The 23,336-nt window shown below is 43.6% G+C and overlaps 1 protein-coding gene across 9 annotated transcripts in view; it reads right to left on the bottom strand.

Moving 5' to 3' along the window:
- Positions 1-1,156: 1,156 nt before the first annotated feature.
- The window catches only part of C8H2orf42 (chromosome 8 C2orf42 homolog), a 36,380-nt gene continuing 14,200 nt past the window's right edge, over positions 1,157-23,336 (bottom strand). For 7 of the 9 annotated variants that reach the window (XM_027428595.2, XM_027428601.2, XM_027428598.2 and 4 more), the window contains 5 exons: positions 19,860-19,964; positions 15,159-15,266; positions 10,145-10,245; positions 6,014-6,176; positions 1,157-1,813 (listed from right to left, as the gene is read on the bottom strand). In XM_027428595.2, coding sequence (XP_027284396.1) covers positions 1,605-1,813; positions 6,014-6,176; positions 10,145-10,245; positions 15,159-15,266; positions 19,860-19,964 — 686 coding nt within the window. In that variant the 3' untranslated portion in view covers positions 1,157-1,604. The remainder of the gene's footprint in view (positions 1,814-6,013; positions 6,177-10,144; positions 10,246-15,158; positions 15,267-19,859; positions 19,965-23,336) is intronic. The other 2 variants (XM_027428602.2, XM_027428600.2) reach the window with 2 other exon arrangements.

Below are 23,336 nucleotides of genomic sequence, written 5' to 3'. Positions count from 1 at the left end.
ATTCCACTTGCAGGTGCTTCAACAACCTCTTTTGATTAACCAGGGCACCCATACACACATGTAGGCAAAATATGAGAAAAAAAAAAAAACCTTCATAACCAATGACCTTTCAAGTAGGAAGTATACATAGAAGTAAACAGGGACTGGAGATATGGCTCAGTGGACAAGAGCACTGGCTTCTTCCAAAGGACTCAGGTTCAATTCCAGGCACCTACATGGCAGCTCACAACTGTCTATAACTCCAAGATCTGACACTCTCACAGAGATAGATATACATGCAAGAAAAGTGCCAATATACATAAAGCAAAAATAAATAAATTAAAAAAGAAGTAAACTAAACATAATTTTAGTAGTGTGTAGAGCCTGATCTATAGCTTCAGTGAGGCTGTTTAGCTTTGCAGGAAGGAGTAATGCCTATACTCCAGGGAAAAATGAAGACTCAAAGAGAATGACTGGAGTATCAGAAGTGTAAAAGTCATGGCAGCTGTGTAGGAAATATTTCCTCCTCTCCTCCTAGAAAGGAAGTCCCCACTTCATCCACCATCTGCATTCTGTGATGAGTGAACCCAGAACTAGCTTTTGAATTTTTATTAGATGCTCTTTTTTGTTTGTATTTTCGAAACAGGGTTTCTCTCTAGCCTGTCCTGGAACTCACTCTGTAGACCAGGCTGGCCTCCAATTCACAGAGATCTGTCTGTCTCTGCCTCCTGAGTGCTGGGATTAAGGGCGTTTGTCACAACCTGGCTGGCTCTTGTTTTTTTTCAAATAGGTTCTCACTATGTAGCTCTGGCTGTACTGGGACTCATGATGTAGACCAGATTGGCCTACCTCTGCCTCTTGAGTGCTCAGCTGCTCAAGATTTTGAAGGAAAAAAAGTGAATTACGTATTGCTGATCTCTTAGCACTAGCTGCTTTCCCCTGTGTGACTACAAAGTAAATTCACCCAACCGTTTCTTTTTTGGGGGGAGGGTTTTTGAGACAGGGTTTCTCTGTGGGGCTTTGGAGGTTGTCCTGGAACTAGCTCTTGTAGATCAGGTTGGTCTCAAACTCACAGAGATCCGCCTGCCTCTGCCTCCCGAGTGCTGGGATTAAAGGCATGAGCCACCACTGCTCGGCTACCCAAAGGTTTCTAATTGTAAAATAACAACTGCAATGGTAGTATTTGGAAAAACTAGGGACACTGTACTTTATTTACCCTCAGGATAGAGTACTGGAGCTGTCAGGCAGATCCTTTGCATTCTGCTCTGCCCAGGGCACCATTAACTTTTTCACACTGTTGGCTAAAGTCCAATGCTGCTGACTTCTTAGAGAGTTACAGAAAAATGAGCTGCAGGTGAGTGAATCCAGGAGAACACTGATGACCCAGACTGTTGTTTAAAACTCTGGTCAGAAATAAGTGCTCCGTTTATAATGAAGACTGTACACAGCAGTGCCAACAGGGTATGCACAAGAGTATCTTCTGCAGAACCCACATGGATGGGTTCTCAGCAGCTGCATCTTAGCTAAGTGCAGTTCATTAGCAGGGGCCCAATTAAGTGCTACTAGATTTACAGTGGTCAGGGGTGGGGATGTGCAAACTCCGCAAAAAAAACTCTTGATTTGCCTCAAGGGAAAGTGATAGTGGTCAGAGGGGCCAGCTCCAAAGGCTGGTCCAGAGGTGGTCTCGGGTCTTGGTAGTCAGCCACATGTCCATTCCGGTGGTGGCCATACTCAAACTTGATTCGAAGCTCACCAATCTTGGATTGCGGAAGGATGTCAGGGATCCACTCAATGATAAAGGGTGTTGGCTCCTTTTGATCAGGGGATGTGTTACCTACAGAGGGGAAAAAAGGAAGTTAATTTCATAAGACTTTCATAAAGACTATTCCTTTGTTTTTTGGTTTATTTTTGAGACAGGGTCTTACTGGAGCCCAGGATGTCCTCATACTGTGCAGTATATAATAATTCTTAGGTCTAGACTGGCTGACTATAGTATATAACAACTCTTGGGTCTAGACTGTCGAGATGCTTCAGTGTAAAGGCACTTGGGGCACAGGCCTGGAAACCTGAATTCAATCCCCTGAACCTACACAAAGTTGAATGGAAAGAACCAGCTCAACAAAGCTGTCCTCTGAGCACTATATACAAGCTTTGGCACACACAAAACTTCTCCGCTGTCATGACATACAGAGAGACACACTGTAACAAGAAAATTAAGACTATTTAGGTTTTATTGGTGTTGAAGGCTAGACTGACAGCGGGATATGAGATGAAATGACTTCCTTTTGTCAGATAAAGATGGAGAGTTTAGCTGGGCACTGCATATGCCAGCAACCCCAGTTCTTGTGAGGCTGAGGCATGTGGATTCCAATTCAAGTCCACTATGCAGAAGGCAAACAAAACAGGAAGTCTCTCAGGAGAAAAAGTAGAAAGTTGTTAAAAAAAAAAAAACAAAACAAAACTTTAAATAGGGGCAGGAGAGGTGGTTCTGTGATTAGCAATGCTTGCTGCGTTTGCATAGGACCTGTTTCCAAGTAGCCACAGTGGTTGGCTCTCAATCACCTTATAACTTCACCTCCAAGGGAACTTCTGATGGCAAATGAACACATAAACAAACAAACCTTTAAACATTTGTAAATGTAAAAAGAGAAAGACAAAAGACCCTAGCAGTAATGCACATAGGTATACTTTTTTCTCTCAGCATTCTGCCCCCATAAGCTAACATTTTATGGACTTCACTCTTCATTTTATCCCAATATAGTTAGCCTTTCTGAGCCCAATCCCTTCACTGGGTCGGCTATCTCTTCTCACAATGGCCAGGAAAGAGCCACTCCCATGAGGATTCTGAGGCTTGTGACATGGGGTTGCAAAGCTCTATGCCTCAGGTACCATCTGCTATGACTTCACTTAAATGCCAGTTAAGTAGAAATGCTGAAAGTTTGCCAGGAAGACTACAAGTTGACTGGTAGCATCTGGGGGTTAGTATATAACAGGTGGCATTGAATGGTAGGTGGAGGACACCCCACTGGGCTCTGTTATCAACACTCTTATTCACTAATGGTGGCTGTGTGGGAAGGCAGGAAGAAACCCTATCCCTCCCATTTGTGTCCAGGTGGAACTTGTGCCAACCAGAGAATAAGCAGCCCCAATCTCTGCCCTTTTTAAAGTCACATACACACCTGTACCCACCCATGTACCGACTGGAAAACCATGGTTAAAGCTGACTAGCAATGGCAAAACATTCAGGAAAGGGCAGTCTGCATGAGGAAAGCAATATGGACGCAGTAAAAATAAGAACCTGGGAATCCATGTGCTGGGAGTCTGAGTTTTGTTACACCTTTTTTTTTTTTTTTTTTTTTTCTTCAAGACAGGGGTTCTCTATAGCTTTAGAGTCTGTCCTGGCACTCTCGCTCTGTAGACCAGGCTGGCCTTGAGCTCAGAGATCCTCCAGCCTCTACCTCCTGAGTGCTGGGATTAAAGGTGTGTGCCACTACTGCCCCCAGTGATGTTTTCAAACTTCTACTGCAGAAGTAGTTTATTCTATTCAGCTTTAAATAAGAAACTGGACTGGCCGGGCAATTTGAGGCAGCTTGGTCTACAAGATATAGTTCCAGGGTTCCAGGATAGTTAGGGCTGTTAACAGAAAAACCCTGTCTTGAAAAACAAAAAACAAAAGACAAAAAAAAAAAAAAAAAAAAAAAAAAAAAAAAAAAAAAAAAAAAAAAAAAGGAACTGACTGGGTTTAGTGGCCCACAACTTTAATCCCAGCATTCTCTGGAGGGAGAGACAGATGATGGATCTCTGTGAGCAAGAGGATAACCTGGCCTACATAAGCAAGTTACAGGTTACATAGTGAGACCCTGTCACAAGCAGTACTGCAAAAGAAACAGCACAGGGCCAACAAGGTGCCTTAGTGATTAAGGGCACTTTTCAGGAAGCCTGATGACCTGAGTTCAATCACCCAGGACCCACATGGTGGAAGGAGGGATCTAACTCTTGCAAGTTTTATGTTCAGTAGTGCTCTCTACTCCAGCCTCAATATATTAAATGTAAAGAAAGTAACACAAAACAAAGACAAACAAATGAAAAAACCCCACAGGGCTAAAGAAAAAGGAAGAGAGAAAAAGAGCTAGAGGAATCAAAGGAAGAGAGACCAGTGCTACTGTAACTACTCAAAAACTCTCAAGGGCCAGTGAGGTAGCCAGAGGGTAAAGATGCTTCCCAACAAGCCTGATGACCTGAGTTCAAGTTCTGGCACCCTCATAATGGAAGGAGAGAATCAACTCCCACAGTTTGTCTTCTGACCTCTCTGTTTATGCTCACTGTGAGATGCACACTCCTCTCCCCAATAAGTAAATAACCCTGTAGCACACGGATGGTGCCCACCCCCCCAGGTACACAAAAGAAATTTAAAAAATCGACTGCAGGCTTTATGACATAAAGCAGTGACAGCAGAGCCAGACTGAGAAGAGAAACCAGCAAGAGAGGGCCAAGTTCAAAGACACAATTAAGGCTGTATCGGTTCACCACATAGTCTAAACTGCCACCATGCCGAAGACTGTAGTATTGCATAAGTGTCTACAGAAACCAAGGGCATTTTCCATCAGTAACAAAAACACAAGGAAGTATGTTTTATTTTTGAGACAGGGTCTGTGTAACCTTGGCTGGCCTGGAACTCACAGATCTGCCTCCTCTGCCATCTGAATGCCAGGATTAAAAGCAAGCACCATCACACCTGGCTTAGTCAAAGTTTCCTTCTTTTTTTGGGGGGTGGGATGAGTGGGTGGGTGGTTTTGAGACAGGATTTCCCTGTGTAGCCCTTGCTGTCCTTCTGGATCTGGAGACCAGGTTGGCCTTGAACTCATAGAGATCCATCTGCCCCTGCCTCTTGAGTGCTGGGATTAAAGGCGTGTGCCACCACTGCATGGAGTAAAAGTTTCTTATATTAAATATTGGCCATCAATATTTAATATATTACAAAACATTTTTTTGGAAGGGCCATCAAGATGACTCAGCAGGTAAAGGTACTTTCCACTAAGCCAGATGCCTCGGAGTTCAATGCTCAGAACCTACTGGAGTAAACTGATTCTTCTAGTCTCCACATGCATGTGCACACATGTACATAAACACACACATAAAGAAAAAACTGAAAACTAATATTGAATGTATATTTGGAGAGTGGTGTAGGATCAAGGGGAAAAGCAGTTAAGGTCCATGTTTCAGAAACTTCTGATGTAAAGAATAGTCTAGTCAGACATGGTACGACACACCTTTAATCTGAGAACTGGGAGGCAGAGTCAGGCAGTGTGTTCTGAGTTCAAAGCCAACCTGGTCTATATTAGGTCTCAAACATGGGAAAAATGGCTGAGGTGCCTATTTAACATATCAAATAGGACCTGGCTTTCAGGTTCTCCCAGCATCTCTCAGTTGCTACCTATTACAGGGTATGACTGGCATACCCACCCCCCTACCCTAAACTTCTCCAGCCTAGGGGCTAGACTGCTCTTCCCTCAGTTGCCCTTCCCTATATAATCCAGCCATTTTAATTACCCAGCCCTTTCTCTACCCTTTACTCTCCTGGCTCCCCAGACATCGCCTAGCTTAGGGCCATGTTCACTCTGGACTCTGTCCCTGCCTCTGGCTATGCTCTCCCTTTTATCTATAATAAACCTTCTCCACCATACATAGGGACAATCATGTCCTTCCCTTTTTCTTCGTTTCATTCAGTCTACATGCTGAGTTTCAGACCAGCGAGGATTACACAGTGAGACCCTGGGGGGGAGATTACTGAAAAAACTGATGCTGCCTCAGGGAGGGAGGGCTGCAGGGAGTTTACTGCTTCTTTCATGATCTGTCCATGGTTCGAGTGCTCCAGCTGCTGTTCAGAAAGCACCAGCTCAAAAGAGACGAAAGCCTTTTCTCAGGTTCTTACAAAATGAGCGCATGTGCTTTGATTAAGGAGGAGATCCAGAACTTCTGAGAGCACCGAGAACAGGTGACCCTCAAGGGAGAGATGATTCTGAGAGTCACTTACCAACTTTGAGGAAGGTTTTCAGCTCCAAAGGTCTCAGCACTGGCTGCTTCTCTATTCGACCGTAGGTTTCTGCTATGCTCTCTACTTCCACTTTAGGGCATTTAAACAGCTCGTAAGTCCCATCCCGGTTCTGGATAAAGCTACGAGTGATTTCCAGGGGCATCTGGACATAGAGACAGATAAGAAAGGAGGAAATAGAAAACTTGACATATGTGCTTCTTGGGTGCCACTAGGTCTCATGATTTTTTTATGTTAAAAATATCAATGTTGGGCTGGAGAGATGGCTCAGAGGTTAAGAGCACCAACTGCTCTTCCAGAGGTCCTGAGTTCAATTCCCAGCAACCACATGGTGGTTCACAACCATCTGTTATAAGATCTGGTGCCCTCTTCTGGTGTGCAGATATACATGGAAGCAGAATGTTGTATACATAATAAATAAATAAAATCTTTAAAAAAATATCAATGTTATTATTTCTGTGGTATATATGTGTGAATGAAAATGAGGACATGACTTGGGTATGGCTGAGAAGGGCTTTATTGTACATATGAGGGAGAGAACAGCCAGAAATATCTGTAAGAGTCCAGACTGAACCAGGCCATGGAAAGAGGAGTTGGGGAACAAGATAAGAGAAGAGGGGAGTGGGGTGAAAGAATACCAAAAGAACACATGGTAATTAAGAGAACCAAGAGCAGAACCAAGATAGTGTGTAGCCAAAAATGGCTGAGTTATATAGGAAAGAGAAGCTGGGAGACGGGAGCCCAGCCCCTGGGCTGGAGTTTACCATAGGGGGTGGGGTGAGAAGTGGTAGGAGGAGCCACTGGTACTGAGTTAGACTTGTCCCAGGTTTGATTGAGATCTGACAGTATGTATGTATGCTTCCCATGTGTGTGGGTACCCGAAGAAGCCAGAAGAAAGATTGTTGGATTGATCGTCTGGAGCTGGAGTTAGTTATAGTTACATGGCGGTTGTTAGTGGCCATGTGGGTGCTGAGAGCTGAATCTGGGTCTTCTGGAAGCACAGCCAGTGCTTTTAACATCTGAGCCATCTCTCCAACCCATGATACTCTTTTTAAGTGCAGGCAAATCAATAAACTTTCATTTGTACATTCTTTTACAAATCTTATTTTGTATTCCATGTATGCATGTGTTGAACATGTGAGTATGTGTACAGATACATGGTGCCTATATGTGCACACATAGAGTGACCAAAGGAAGAAGGGTTCTATTCTATCACTCTGTACCTCAAGACAGTCTCTCACTGAACCTGAAGCTGGGCTGGAGGCCATCATACCCCCAAAAATCTGTCTCTACGTCCCACAATGCTGGGGTTATAGGCCTGTGTGACCATTCCCAGATTTTCTTTCTTTCTCTCCTTCCTTCCTTCCTCTCTCTCTCTCTCTTTCCTTTTTTGGTTTTTCAAAATAGAGTTTCTCTGTGGCTTTGGAGGCTGTCTTGGAACTAGCTCTTGTAGACCAGGCTGGTCTCAAACTCACAGAAATCCGCCTGCCTCTGCCTCCCCAGTGTTAGGATTAAAGGCTTGTGCCACCACCGCCCAGCACTTTTCTTTTTTTTTAAACATGGGTGCTGAGGATTTGAACTTGGGTCCTTGTGCCTGCAGAGTTAGTGATCTCATGTACTGAACCACCATACCCTCTCCTCTTTGGTATTTAGGTTAGTCCTGCCAGTACACCTGTGTCTTTCCTCACATCAACTGCAGTTTTCTCTCATTTGAATCCCAGGCAAACCCATCATATCCACGCTCAGTGACTGCTGGCACAGGCCCTCTATTCCCCTCACAGGAAGCACTCTACTCACAATACTCTGTGGGCACCTGCAATTCATCTCATCCTGGTACTTCACTATCTTTGGGATTCAGCCACCCAACTAAAGAATGACCCTCAGCAAATCAGTAACTTCTTTGGGGAAAAAAACACAGTAAATATCAGTGTCATGTGGATGGAGGATGGGCCAGACAGCAAAGGACACTCAGAAACAGGTTCCCAGGCAGCAGAGCTCTTGCCCTTCAGGTGGCCTCAGGGTCTTTGGTGCCTCCCTAATGCCACTGCCAAATGTCTTCAGTGATATTCACACATAAACTGTGCAGCCATCAAAACCTTACTTCTGAACACAATGATGCTTTGTTGTTAATCTAATCTTTTTGTGTTTGGTTTTTCAGACAGTCTCACTATGTAGCCCTAGAACTATAGATTTCTGCTCTTGCCTCCCAAGTACTGGAATTGTAAGTATGAGCTACTAAGCCTGGCTAAATTAACCTTCATCTTTCATAGTCACACAATGTTGAATTTTCAGATCTGCTTCAACAAACTACTTTAAAATGTACAGTGTAAGCTGGACAGTGATGGTGCACGCCTTTATTCCCAGCATTTGGGGGGCAGAGGCAGATGGATCTCTGTGAGTTCGAGACCAGCCTGGCCTACAAGAGCTAGTTCCAGGACAGCCTCCAAAGCCACAGAGAAACCCTGTCTCGAAAAACAAAAACAAAAAAAAGAAGGTACAGTATAGGGGCTGTGCAATGGCTGAGTTGGTAATGGTGCCTCGTAAGGCTGACAACCCGAATTCAACCCTCAGAACCCACCAAGGAGAAGGAGGGGAGTGACTCCTACAAACTGTTACCTCTACATGTACATACACACTCTAAACAAACAAATAAATTAATCAGCAAGTAAGTGTAGTAAAATATTCTAGTGTGTCCCTAGGTAGAGGTCAAATTACAGTTTGGGGAGGAGAGCTTAATTACACTGGACACAGTGAGTTTACAAATAGAGTGTCACCTAATATTATTGATATCTGTTCCAGTGCCAACCAGTGAAGTCTAGGGTCTTAATAGATATCAAGATATCATGAATTAGGCCGGGCATTGGTGGCACACGCCTTTAATCCCAGCACTCGGGAGGCAGAGGCAGGCAGATCTCTGCGAGCTCCAGGCCAGCCTGGTTTCCAGAGCAAGTGCCAGGATAGGCTCCAAAGCTACACAGAGAAACCCTGTCTCGAAAAACAAAAACAAACAAACAAAAAGATATCATGAATTAATTCATAAGGAAAATCCTGCCCCTCCTCTTTCTTTTTTTGAGGCAGGGTCTTACTTGGTAGCTTGGGCTGGTCTAGAACTTATCATGTAGACCAGGCTTGCCTCTGACTCCTGAGTACTACTTGGATTAAAGGCATACACCACCAAATCCTGCTTTCTGACCCCAAAGCTGGTAGTGTTCTTTTTCATATGGTCTCATATAGCTGAGGCTGGCCTCTAACTTGATATGCAGCTGAGGATGCCTTTGAATTTTTGACTTTCCTGCTTCCAATCTTAGTGCTGGGACTGAAAGTGTTACCACCATCCCATTTTATATGGTGTTGGGGATCATAGTTGAAGGTCAAACTCACTGGTCCTTTAAGTTACTTTCTAAAGCATGAATACCTACCAAATTGGACTCAGAACTATACAGACAATGTCTAAATAATCCCTTAAAATGAAAAAAGGAACTTTAAGAGCTGGGAAGATGCTCAGTCAGTGAAGCATTTGGCATGCAAGCAGAAGGATCTGAGTTTTGAGTCTGTCTATAGAAAGCCAGGTGTGGTGGGACTTGTTGTAATTTCAGTGCTGGAAACATAGAGACACATGGAACCTGGGAGCTCAAAGGCCAGCCAGCCTAACCTACTTGGCGAGTTCAAGGCCAAAGAGACTTAAATTCAAACTCCAGATGGGGCAGGAGACAGGTGAATCCTTGGGGCTTGCTGGACAGTTTGTCTGACTGCATTGGTTGAGCTTCAAGGCAATGAAAGACCATGTCTCTTGCCAGGTGGTAGTGGCGCACAACTTTAATCCCAGCACAGGGAAACCCAATCTTGAAAAACCAATAAAAAAAAAAAAAAAAAAAAGGAAGAAAAAGAAAAGAAAGAAAAGAAAAGACACCTAACGTCCCAGGACAGCCAGGGCTACACAAGAAACCCTGTCTTGGGGGTGGGGGAGAAAGACACCTAACATGAACCTTTAGCCTCCACATCCACAAATGTGCATGTGAACCTACACACACACACACACACACACACACACACACACACACACACACACACACACACACACACGCACGCGGCTCCTGAGGAAAAAACTCTTACCTCTGGGGTGTCTAAAATTTGTTTAACTTGCAGAATATTAGTGATATGCCAGGTGTACTTGGAAAAGGTTCCCAGTGGCAAGGCATCTTTGCGAACAAAAGCTGAAGTGAAAAGGAAGGGACAAACTTCAATACCAGACAGTAACATCCTCTCAGTGTACTTACTACTCAGTGTCTCTCCTCCTCACAGATCTGAAATTCTACTTGTTCTGCAAGTGTGTAACAGTTTGGCAGATACTGACCAACCAATGATAAGGACCTCTACTACAGAAGTCTCTGAGGCTTCTTCAACAGCTCACTTTTAGACCTCAGAAACTGGTTTACAGCCAGGTGGTAGTAGCGCAAGCCCTTAATCCCAGCACTCGGGAGGTAGAGGCAGGCGCAGGCGGATCTCTGTGAGTTTGAGACCAGCCTGGTCTACAAGAGCTAGTTCCAGGACAGCCTCCAAAGCCACAGAGAAACCCTGTCTCTGGAGGAAGTGAGGAGGAAGAAACTGGTTTACTCATTTCTTTTCTGTACAGCTAGGATGAACCCAGGCCGTTGCACTACTGCTCCTGTATCTAGTACAGCTATGTGTATGGGACTCTATTCTGAAAATCTCTTACAGATATAATGGGTCAAATCACAGTCCTTTAAAGAATCACACATGACTGCCTACCCACCACCTGCATGCGGGATTAAAGCAGCTCCATCAGAGGGCCCACAGCACAGCTGAGGGATTAACACGCCTGGATGTGAGTCCTCTAGTTTGAGGACATTAAAGTCAGACAGATAAGCTATGAAGATGAAGGTCTTTGGGCCTCAACATATCATGAATTCACAGTTTGCACTATTCAAAATGGACTCACTGAATAACAACTTGCTTTCTAATTGTAATCACTTTTGGCTATTGGCACCTGGTGGTTCTCTCTCCCCCATGTTTTCTTTTATTTTTAAAAAGTTACTCTAAAAATAAAATAACCCTTTTTCAAAGCTTAGGAGTGTTTTTTAAAAACCTGGCCTCGAACTCACAGAGATCCACCTGCTTCTGCCTCCCGACTGCTGGGATTATTAAAGCTGTGTGCCACCACCACATGGCTTGTTGGTGATTTTTGGGATGTGGTTTCCCTATGTACTCTTGACTAGCCGGGAACTCATTATGTAGATCAGGCTGGCCTCACACTCCAGGAGATCTACCTGCCTCTGTCACCTAAGTGCTGAGATTAAAAGCACGTGACATCATATCTGGCATATGGTTAATTTTGATGGCCAACTTCTTTGGATTTAGAATCAACACAACCCACATCTCCAGGCAGGTATATAAGGCAGTTTCTAGATTATGCTGAGGGGGGAGGATCCACCCTAACTGTGGGTGGCATCACTCCAAGGGTTCCAGCATGAGGTAATTTGAATGTAACTGACCCTCCATAAGCTCAGGGAATTGCACTATTTTTTTTTTTAAGATTTATTTATTATGTATACAGTATTCTGCTTGCATGTATCTCTGCAGGCCAGAAGAGGGTACCAGATCTCCAGCCCGAGAATGGCACTGTTGGGAGGTGCGGCCCTGTTGGAGAAAGTGTGTCACTGTAGCTGCAGGCTTGGAGGTCTCCTATGCTCAAGCTACAGGCAGTGTGGACACAGACTCCTTCCTTCTTCCACCTGTGGTTCAAGAAGTAGAACTCTCAGCTAGGGCTGGAGAGATGGCTCAGAGGTTAAGAGTACTGACTGCTCTTCTAAAGGTCCTGAGTTCAACCCCAGCAACCACCTGGAGGCTCACAACCATCTATAATGAGATCTGGTCCCCTCCTCTGGTGTGCAGAGATACATGGATTCAGAATGTTGAATACATAATAAAGTAAAAAAAAAAAAAATAGAACTCTCAGCTCCTTCTTTAACACCATGTCTGCCTGCACACCATGTCCCACCATGATGACAACGCACTAAATTTCTGAAACTATTAGCAAGCCCCCAATTAAACTTTTTTGTTTTTTTTTATAAGAGTGGCTGGGGTCCTGGTGTCTCCTCACATCAAGAGAAACTCTAATTAAGCAAGGTCCCAAACTGAATGAAAAGGAGAATGAAAGCTAAGCACCAGCATTAATCTATTTCCTAGCTGTAGACAGTGTGATCTGCTATCTCATTTTCCTGGTGCCATGCCTTCTCCACCAAACTGACTGGAGCCCCTCAAATGGTGAGCCAAAACAAACCCTTTCTTCCTGTTTGTTTGTTTGTTTCTTTCTTTCTTTCTTTCTTTTTTTCAAGACAGGGTTTTAGAATAGGCTGGCCTCAAACTCAGAAATCTGCCTGCCTCTGCCTCTGCCTCCCAGTGCTGGGATTAAAGGCATGCATCACCATTGCTCTACCCCAAACTTTCCTTTCTTAAGTTAACACCTGTCCTGGTATCACATCACAGCAAGTAACTGATACAGAAATAGTAAGAATCAGGGCTGGGGCTGGAGATATGGCTCAGCAGTTAAGAGCACTGACTGCTCTGCCAGAGGTCCTGAGTTCAATTCCTGGAACCACATGGTGGCTCACAACCACCTTGAATGAGATCTGGTGTCCTCTGCTGGCCTGCAGACAGAAGACTGTATACATAAAAAAAAAAAAAAAAAGGCAGTAGTGGCACAGGACTTTAATCCCACCACATTGGGGAGGCAGAAGCAGGCAGATCTCTGTGAGTTCGAGGCCAGCCTGGCCTACAGAGCAAGTTCCAGGACAAGCTCCAAAGCTAAAGAGAAACCTTGTCTCAAAAAAAAAAAAAAAAAAAAAAAAAAAAAAAGATTCTGATAAACCTGTGAGGTTCATGGCCCTCTGGAATTGGTTTATTGGAGGAATCTGGAAGAGTTTGGCTCTGTGGGCTACAGAAGCCCTAGACTGTTGTAGTAATGGGCCTTTCTGGTGAGGAGTGTGGGAGACCAGAGTGCTAAGATAGGCCTGGCTCATGTGTTTTCAGAGAGGAATGAGGACTGTCAGGAACTAAGTCAGTTAGGCATTCATGTTATATTCAAGGAAAGAAACTGGCTACATTTTGCCTGTGTCCCAAGAACTTGAGTGAGGCTGGATTAAAAATGAATGGATTACTAGTTATTGTAAGACAGGATGGCATTCAGACTATATATAATGGCTCACTGTTTACTCAGGTCCCCAGAGAGAAAGAACAAAAAAGGAGCAGAGAATATATGAAAAATGTGCAGTTTGTCAAGAAAAAAGAGCATGAGCAAGTTTAATATTAGAGACAATGCAGGACTGAAAGCAGCTATAACTTAGGTTATAGCCATTAAAAAGAAACATGGCACTCTGCATTGGGACAACTGGAGAGGGGTCTTGAGGGCAAGAGCCCACATGTCAAAGCCTCCATCTTGTGAAACTGCAAATCCATTAGAAAGAATAGTCTAAGTTGAGGATGCAATGGAAAGGGTTCCCTCTCAAAAAAACTGCCTAGGAAGTGTTCCTCCAGAGTCAGCACACAATAGCCACTGCAACTGTGGTTGAAGAAGGCCAGGCCCATTGTAAGTTGGCAGCATTGTCCACAAGATATTGGTTTTGCAGGTATTAAAGATGAAAGATGGAAGAGGTCATGGAGTCTTGAGCCATGGTTCCAGAGAGCCACTGAAGGCAAAGTTGGCATGGTTGGTGTTCCTGAGAGGTTACTGAGTAAAGGTGTAAAGATAAAGCCCAATTGGAATGGAGAACCCAGGATGCTGAAGACAGCAGGATCTTGCAACATTTGTGGCAGAAAGCTGACATGGAGTGGAGCTGGCTCAGGAGAGTGGCAATAAAGCTAGAGAGGTGGGGCTCTCTCTCCAGAACCTTTGGAGCTCCAGATGTCCAAGATGGAACTATAGGACATGGGGTTGCCCTGATGAGTTTTCGTCTTGCTTTGATCCAATTATTCCTTGCTATGCCTCAATTCCATAGGGATGCTTATTCCATGCTATTGTACATTACACGGTTCCCATTAAGTCACAATTAAGACTGACCAGTCTTAGATGAGAAATGTTAGAGCCTATGTGAACTTACGATGTTGAATTGAATATATTTTGTATTATGAGATGGCCATGTACCCATGGGAACTAGAGATGAATGCCAAGGTTTATAGTGATGTGCTTTGGTGTCAAATTACTAAGAGGTGGTCTTGTTAATACTGTCACCTTGATGGTATTTAAAATCATCATGGAAACAAGCCTCTGAGTATGCTTTTCAGGGAGTTACAGTTACTAGCTGAGGTGGGAAGGCAACATCTGAATATGGATGGTACCATTCTGTGGGTTAGCCCTCGACAGAATGAAAAGGGGAGAGCAAGAGAGTATCAGTGTTCATTTTTCCCTCTTTCTGGTGGGTGCCATGTGACCAGCTATCTCCTCCTGCTGCATGAATTCCTCATCATGATTGAGACAAAGTAAGACTTTCTCTTTGTCTTTTTGTTTTTGGTTTTTTGAGACAGGGTTTCTTTGTAGCTTTAGAGCCTGTCCTGGAACTCATTCTGTAGACCAGGCTGGCCTTGAACTAACAGAGATCTACGTGCCTTTACCTGGAGTCTTGGGATTAAAGGTGTGTGCCACCACCACCCAGCAGAATACTACTGGAAATGTTCCTCCAGACCAAAGTTTTTGGAAAGCTGCCCTCTGGACTTCTGTTAGTTTGACATAAATGCTCTCAAAGATGCTGGGAAGCAATCATGTCTGAGAGAGTGGAATCCCAGTTCCACTAACATACTATACTGATGACATATTTATGACTGTCCCTTTAGCTTTTGGCCATGGGGCTTCAGATGCTTTTGTGGAAACTGTTCCACACCTAGAAGTATCAAACAGTCTTTGCTAATCATTTATGAATGAATTTCCATTCATCCTCACTGGGAAAAGTACCGATTTTTGGAGGGTTGGCCACTGTTCTAAGAGTGAATTCACAAAATTCATGCTCCAGTAATGTACCCAGACTTGCTAACCCTGAAAGTCCCATGTAGATTTTTCCACACATAGTTCTCTAAGGTCTCAATTGCTACTGCTCTTCCCAGGGAGACTCCGCACCTGTGGTGGAGTTGGGGAGCCGCTTTTTTGCACTTCCTATGGATATTCTCTGTTGCAAGGCATCAAAAAAGGACTGAGGAATGTGGAACACCAAGGGTTCTGGTTTGCCTGCAGAAAAAAGAAGGATGTCATTTAAAGAAACCTGGTTGTTTTCTTGATGTTCAAGGAGAGGGAAAAGGAAAGGAATGGTGTGGCAGTAATCAAAAGCACCTGATTTGGGCTGGGGAGACAGGTCAGTGAGTAAGGGCATCTGCCACCAAGCCTGATAACCTGAGTTCAATTCATGGAACCCACGTGGTGGAGAGAGAGAGAACCAACTCCTGCAAGTTGTCTTCTGACCGACATGGCCATGAATGAATGTGCCTCTCTCCCCACCAAATAAGATGTACTACTACTACTACTACTACTAATACACCTGGGGTTTCTTTATTCAAAGGCAAAGACTGATGGGATTTCATGAGCCAAGGGCTGCATCAGCCTTGTCCTTCATTCCTTGCTCATAGCACATCTATCCTCCACCAACGATGACCATATCGCCACTAGTGTAACTACCACCAGAGTCCACTTCTCCCATTGAAGGGCATATGAAATGAGAACCCTGAAGTAGAGGGAGGAGCCTCTTATTGGCTTGTCCTCCTGTCTAAGCAAAGCAGGAGGCTGCATGGTCAGGACCATGAGTGCTGAAGATTACAGGGTTTGAGTGCTGCAGGTCCAGTCAGTTATCAGTCTGTGACTCCTGGGCACATTAAATGTAGGAAAATATCCCAATCTCTTAAAAGTAATTTGGGTGAAGAAAAAGTCAACAGAGTTCTGTAGAGGGGTCATGAGCTCAGAGTTTTTCTTATTCCTAGCAGAAGGAAACAACTAGAGCTCCATGGATAAGCACAGAGCTGTGGCTCACCTGAATTTACCTGAAAGACTCTTTTGTTTTGTTTTGAGACAGGGTTTCTCTGCATAGCACTGGCTATCCTGGAATTTGTTTTGTAGACCAGGCTGGCCTCAAACTCTGAGATGCACCTGCCTCTGCCTCTGCCTCTGTTTCCAGCATGCTGGGATTAAAAGCACATGTCACCACACCTGGCTAAGAAAGCCCCTTTTTAGATATGGTATTACTCTATAGTACAGGAACAGTTTGAATTTAACTCACTATGTAGATCAGGCTGACCTCAAACCTATAGCGATCCTCCTTCCTCTGTCCCATGAGTGCTAGAATCACAGGGTGTGCCACCATGCCTGATTCTGAGAGAAAGACTCCAGTTGACTTGAATAGTTAGTTCAATAGTTAAGAGCACTTGTTGCTCTTGCAGAAGATCCAGGTTTGGTTCCCAGAACTCACCCGGTGGCTCACAATCATCCTTAACTCCAGTTTCAGGGGATCTGACTACCTCTTCTGACCTTCACAGAAACCAGGGCATGCATGTGGTGCACACACATACATGTGGGCAAACTACCCATTCAAATAAATCTAATTTTTTTAATGTTAAAAAATATATATTAAAGTGAGTTAGGCAAGGTGGGACACTATAATCCCAGCATTTTTAGAGACTGAGGCAGGATTGTGACAAAAAACAAAAACATAAAGAAGGGAGCTAGAGAAATGGCTCAGCACTTGCTGCTCTTCCACAGGATCGGAGCTTGGTTCCTAACACCAATGTCAGGCAGCTCACACCATCTGTAACTCCAGACAGTGAGCCTGACACTCACTGTCTTCTGGCCTCTGTGGCCAACTGCACTAATGTGGGGTACACACACACACACACACACACACACACACACACACACACACACACACACACACACACACACACACAAAGAACAAGACACAGAAGCCCCAAACAAGTAAATAAAAATGAAGGATGAATTAGAATAGAAATACTTTGAACTCACTTTTGCCTTTTTTTTTTTCTTTTTGGTTTTTCAAGGCAAAGTTACTCTGTGTAGCCCTGGCTGCCCTGGAACTCACAGAGATCCATCAGCCTCTGCCTCCAAGTGCTGGATTAAATGTATATGTCACCATCACCTGGCTTGCCTACGTTTATTGACTGTAGAATGCAATGTCAAAACTCAGAGCTTGGTGCGTACAGATGTATGTGTGTGTTCATGTGTGTAGGTACATGTCAGATGTGTGTGTGCTTCATGTATGCAAGTGCATGTGTACTTGTATGCAGGTGTGTGGCGGCAAGAGGTGAATTTCAAGTTTATTTAGGACTATGTTCCTGTCTCTGTTGTCTGTGTGTTTTTTGTTTATTAACATTTTTTTACATCTATTTATTTTACATTATTAAAACTTCTTCTTCTTCTTCTTCTTCTTCTTTTTTTTTTTTTGGTTTTTTGAGACAGGGTTTCTCTGTGGCTTTGGAGGCTGTCCTGGAACAAGCTCTTGTAGGCCAGGCTGGTCTCGAACTCACAGAGATCCACCTGCTTCTGCCTCCCAGTGCTGAGATTAAAGGCGTGCAGCATTACCATCCGGCCTCATTATTAAAACATTTTTAAAGATTTATTTTATGTATATGAGTGTTTGCCTGCATATTTATATATGCTTTCTGTAGGTATAGTCAGAAGAAGTTGGAATTGGGGATCTGGAGCTAACACATGGGTGCTGGGCAGTGAACTCAGATCCTTTGTAAGACCAGTAAGTGCTCTGAACCATTAAGCCATCACTTTAGTCCTGATTTTTTTTTAATTTAGAGAAAGAGAGTGTGATGTTGGGTGTTGGTGGCCTTTAATACAGTACTCGGGAGGCAGAGGCAGGCAGATCTCTGTGAGTTTGAGGCCAGCCTGGTCTACAAAGCAAATGCCAGGATGGGTTCCAAAGCTACACAGAGAAACCCTGTCTCAAAATAACCAACAGAAAAAACAACAACAAAAAAAAAAAAAAAAAAAAAAAAAAAGAGTGTGTATGTGTACATGCAGGCTATGGCACACATGTGTGGGGGAAGTGTCCAAGATAACCTGCAACATTCAGTTCTCTCTGTCTACCATTAAATCCCAGAGGTTAAACTTAGTTCATCAGGCTTACTGGTAGGTGAGCCTCTCACTGTCCCTGTCCCTCGCCTGCATAACTGGATTTTTTTTTCTTTTTTCTTTTGGTTTTTCGAGACAGGGTTTCTCTGTGGCTTTGGAGGCTGTCCTGGAACTAGCTCTTGTAGACCAGACTGGTCTCAAACTCAGAGATCCTCTCCCTCTGCCTCCCAAGTGCTGGGATTAAAGGCGTGCGCCCTCAACGCCCAGCTCATAACTGGATTTTTTGAGACAGGATTTCTCATTAAGACTGAGAGTTGAGACTTGTCAATTAGGCTAGAGTGGCTCACCTCAAACTCAGATAATTTAATACCTCTGCCTCCCAAGTGCTGGGATTAGCAGTTCACACCATCTAACCCAGTGATTTACGTGGATTCTGGGGATCAATTAGTTCAAATGCCTCAAGAAGCATGGAGCTCTTTATCACCTCACTAATCTAGGAACCCTGCATTAGGAACCCTGCTGGAACAAACACCAATGAAAGCAGCTTAAGGAAGAAAGGGCTTGTTTGGCCTCAAAATATAAGGGTACGGGTTCACCATAGTGGGGAAGTCCTGGTGGCAAGAGAGATTCTAGCTATGGATAGCAGGAGTGTGAGATGGCTGTTCCCATCACAACCAAAGTCAGAGAGCAGGAAGATGAATGCTGGGACTGTACTTCTTGTTCATCCCAACTCAAGGGATGGTATCACCCATTCAGTTAAAAATCTCTCTATCATCTTCCTCATACATACTCAGTGGTGTGTTTCTGGATGAATCCAAACCTTATCAAGCTGACAATGAAGAACTGCCATACTACCCACCCCCCTAGAATGTGCTCAAGGTAATAGGCAAACACTAATGACTGGATTCTGCTCTGACTTCACTGGGGTTCAGCATCACACTCTAATCCAGCCCATGTACCCCAGCCTTCTTTAGCCTATGCACTTGATACATCTATGTTACTTTTCACCGGGTTGGGTTCTTTGAGCCTTCCCCTCCCTGCTTTGATTTACAATACATCTAAAACTCTGGCATCTGCCCCACAAGACACAAAGACAAAGACAAAGACAAAGACCCAGGCAGATCAGTTTTTATCTGGTATTCTGTTGTTTCTATACTCCAATAATGATAATTATTTAATGATGATTCTTTAGTTCTTTCAACTTTGATGTCTACCTTCTTCTTCTTTTGCTTGTTTGTTGTTTTTGCATACATTTATTTATTTATGGGGAAGGGAGGACATGTTGCCACAGTGCAAAAGTAGAGGTCAGAGAACAACTTGTGGGAGTTGGTTCTCTCCTTCTACCCCATGGGTCCTGGGGATCAAACTCAGATTGTCAGGCTTGGCAGCAAATGCCTTTACCACTGAGCCATCTGGCTAGCTCGGTTTTTTTTTTGTTTTTGCTTTTGTTTTGTTTTTCTCTTAGTACTGGGGACTGAACCCAGAGACGTGTGTATGCACAACATATGCTCTGACATTAAGCTATACCTGTATTCTACTCTTCTTTAAAACAATAAAACAAGTCTCACTTTGTAACTCAGGGCAACCCCCAGCCTCAGTACTGCCCCCACCGGCCCCCCTTTTACTTTCTCTTGATTCTGTGTTCTTGGATCTCAAGTTCACTCACTGCTCTACGAACCAGAATGGAAGTGCCGCACGCCACTTTGATGCTCCCACCTTCCAGCAAGCAGTACTCACCGTCAAACTGATAGTGCATGGTCTGATGGATGCGCTCTGTGACACTGGCCAGCCAATCCTGGAAGGACAACGTCACTTGTGCCTCATCTAACAGCTGACCACAGACTAGAAAAAGAAAAAAAAATTTTTTTTTCGTTAACTTTACTTTTCTTTTAAAATAAGTAATTAACTGAAGCTTGAAATAGTCAAGTAGTTTATACAGGGGGAAAAAAACAAAAATTAAATACAGAGAAAATAAACTAAGTGAAATAGGTTCCAGGACTGTTTCTTTTTACTTATATCAAAACTATACCTTTTTATGATGACCACTGTGATAACAGACTTCTTTTTTTAAAGATTTATTCTATGTATATGAGTATTCTATTGACTTTATGCCAGAAGAAGGCATCAGACCCCACTATAAGATGGTTGGGAGCCACCATGTGGTTGCTGGAAACTGAACTCAGGACCTCTGGAAGAGCAGCCAGTGAGTGCTCTTAACCTCTGAGCCATCTCTCCAGCCCCTAGATTTTTTTTTTCCGGGCCTTGAACTACTGAGATCCGCCTGCCTCTGCCTCCCTGTTAGGATTAAAGGCGTGTGCCACCAGCACCTAGCCCTAGCCCCCAGACTTTTTAAAAAAATATTTATTTTTACTTATGTGTATATAAGGGTACCTACAAATATGTATATGTACCTTGTGCAAGCAGTGCCTTCTGAGGCCAGCAAGACCATTGAATATCCTGAAGCTGGAGTTACAGGTGCTTGTGAGCTACTCAGTGTGAATTCTGTGAACCGAACTTGGGTCCTCTGTAAGGGTAGCAAGTGATCTTAACTGCTGGGCCATCTCTCCAGCCCCATAAAAAAAATCTTAAAAAAAAATCCATTTACACTGGGCATAGTGGTATATCCCTCTAATCTCGAACTTGTGAGATAGAGGCAGGAGAATGTTAAGTTCCAGGCACACCTGGGCTACATAGCAAGTTTGAGGCCAGGCTATGTTACAAGAGACCCTGTCTCAGAAGAACAAAAGTAAATTCATTTGCAAAAATGAATGAAACCCAGCACTTGAGAGGCAGAGGCAGGTGAATCTCTGTGAGTCAAGGCTAGTCTGGTCTACAGAGTGAGTGCCAGGATAGGCTCTAAATCTATACAGAGAAAGCCTGTCTCGAAAAACAAACAAAAACAAAACAAACAAACAAAAAGAATGAAACCCCAAAAGACTAACACATTTAAGACATTAACCAGGGCTGGAGAGATAGCGCAGAGGTTAAGAGCATTGGCTACAGGCTGGAGAGATGGTTCAGAGGTTAAGAGCACTGACTGTTCTTCCAGAGGTCCTGAGTTCAATTCCCAGTAACCCATATGGTGGCTCACAACCATTTCTAATGAGATCTGGTGCTCTCTTCTGGCTTGTATGCACACATGCCTGCAGAACACTGTATACATGCAAAATAAATAAAATCTTAAAAAAAAAAAAAAAAGAAAGAAAACCACAAGCTAGAAAGATGCCTGAGCAGTTAAGAACACCTGCTGACCCCAGCATCCACATCAGGTGGCTCACAACCACTGTACCCTCTTATAGAAATTACTACCATCTCTGAGTATGCATTATGCATTTGCATAACACAAATTCTCTCAGTAATGAAGTTATTTGTCTTCTACTAAGACTGGTACAGATGCCAGAAGTGGTGATAATATGACAGCATTTGGGAAGTAGAGGCAGGACAAGCAAGAGTTCAGGGCCATCTGTGGCTACACAACTAATTGTGGTGGCACACACCTTTGATCCTAGCATTCAGAAAGCAGAAGCAGGTGGATCTCTGTGAGTTCAAGGCCAACCTGGTCTACATACCAAGTTCTAGGATTACACAGTAAGGCTTTTGTCTCAAAACCAAATCAAGCCATTTGGCTCAGAGGTTAAGAACATTGGCTACTCTTGAAGATCTAGGTTTGACTCCCAGAACCCACATGACAGTTTACAATTGTCTACAATTCCAGTTCCATGGGGATCATATACCCCTTCTGGCCTTTACAGGCATTAGGCATGCATTTCCTCCCCCCACCCAGACAGGGTTTCTCTGTGTAGCTTTGTAGACCAGGCCTGCCACTGCCTCTTGAGTGCTGGGACTAAACGCATGCACCACTCACTACTACCCGGCAGGCATGCATATATTACACAGACATACAAACAGGCAAAACACCTGTTCACATTGAATAAAAATAGTAATAAAAAATAATAAAACAAAAAGTTGAACACACAACTTAGGTCATTCACTCTAGTTGCTATGGTATCTTTACACTTAACTGTAAATGTCTGTATTCAAAAGTGAAAAAGACTTATCATTAAATAAAAGGGAAATGATAAAATCTTGAAGCTTTGGAGAAAACACCTGAAACACACAGTAACAAGGGATGGGAGTTAATGGGGCCAGAATAAAGAGCTGGGAGTATTCGGGGCTCAGTTTGAGTATACATGCCTAGCATGCCTGAGGCCCTGGTTCAATCCCTTACATATCACACACACACACACACACACACACACACACACACACACACACAGATGTAACTTAGAGCTTTAAAAATTCTGTTTTCCATGGGTGGTGGTGACATACGCCTTTAATCCCAGCACGTGGGAGGCAAAGGCAGGTGGATCTCTGTGAGTTCCAGAAACCCTATCTTGAAAAAAAACAAACAAACCAAAAAACCAAACCAAAACAAAATTTTGTTTTCACAGGTAGTGGTGGCACAAGCCTTTAATCCCAGCACTTGGGAGGCAGAGGTATTAAATTATCTGAGTTTGAGGTCAGCCTAATGTGGGATATTTGTACTCTGTGTGAAGATGTATTGCTGTGACTGGTGTAATAAAAAGCTGAATGGCCAATAGCTAGGCAGGAGGTATAGGTGGGACTTTTGGGCAGAGAGAGGACTCTGGGAAGAAGAAAGGCGGAGTTGCCAGTCAGGCAGGAAGAGGAAACAGGAAGTACAACGTGGAAGAGAGGTAATGCCACATGACAGAATATAGATTAATATAAATGGGTTAATTTAAGTGATAAGAGCTAGTTGAAATAAGCCTAAGCTGAAGACCTTGCTTTCATAATTAATAAGAAGTTTCTGTGTCATTATTTGTGAGATGGCAGCCAACAAAAAAAGCTTGCTGCAGCCTGATCTACAGAGTAAATTCCGGAACAGCCAGGGCTACACAGGGCAACTCTGTCTCGAAAAACAAGTGTTTTCAGTAATTTTAAAGTTTTTTCTTTAAATGAATATGTACAATTTTTTTGATATAAGTGTTTATTCTTACAGTTGTAGGGAATACAAAGCTTCCCTGGGTGTGACAGTGTGCATCTATAACCCAGGTACTCAGGAGGCTAAGGCAGTAATATCTGCAGTTTGAAGGCATACTGAGCTACATAGTGAGACCCAGTCTCAAAAACTTAAAACAACACAACTCTTAACATCTTGTATACCCTTCACCTAGATTCCCAGAGTAACAGTTT

The sequence above is a fragment of the Cricetulus griseus genome, chromosome 8 (assembly GCF_003668045.3).
Source record: "Cricetulus griseus strain 17A/GY chromosome 8, alternate assembly CriGri-PICRH-1.0, whole genome shotgun sequence".
Lineage (NCBI taxonomy): Eukaryota > Metazoa > Chordata > Mammalia > Rodentia > Cricetidae > Cricetulus > Cricetulus griseus.
The sequence above is the reverse complement of the archived record's forward strand: the minus strand, read 5'-3'. Positions and strand labels throughout refer to the sequence as shown.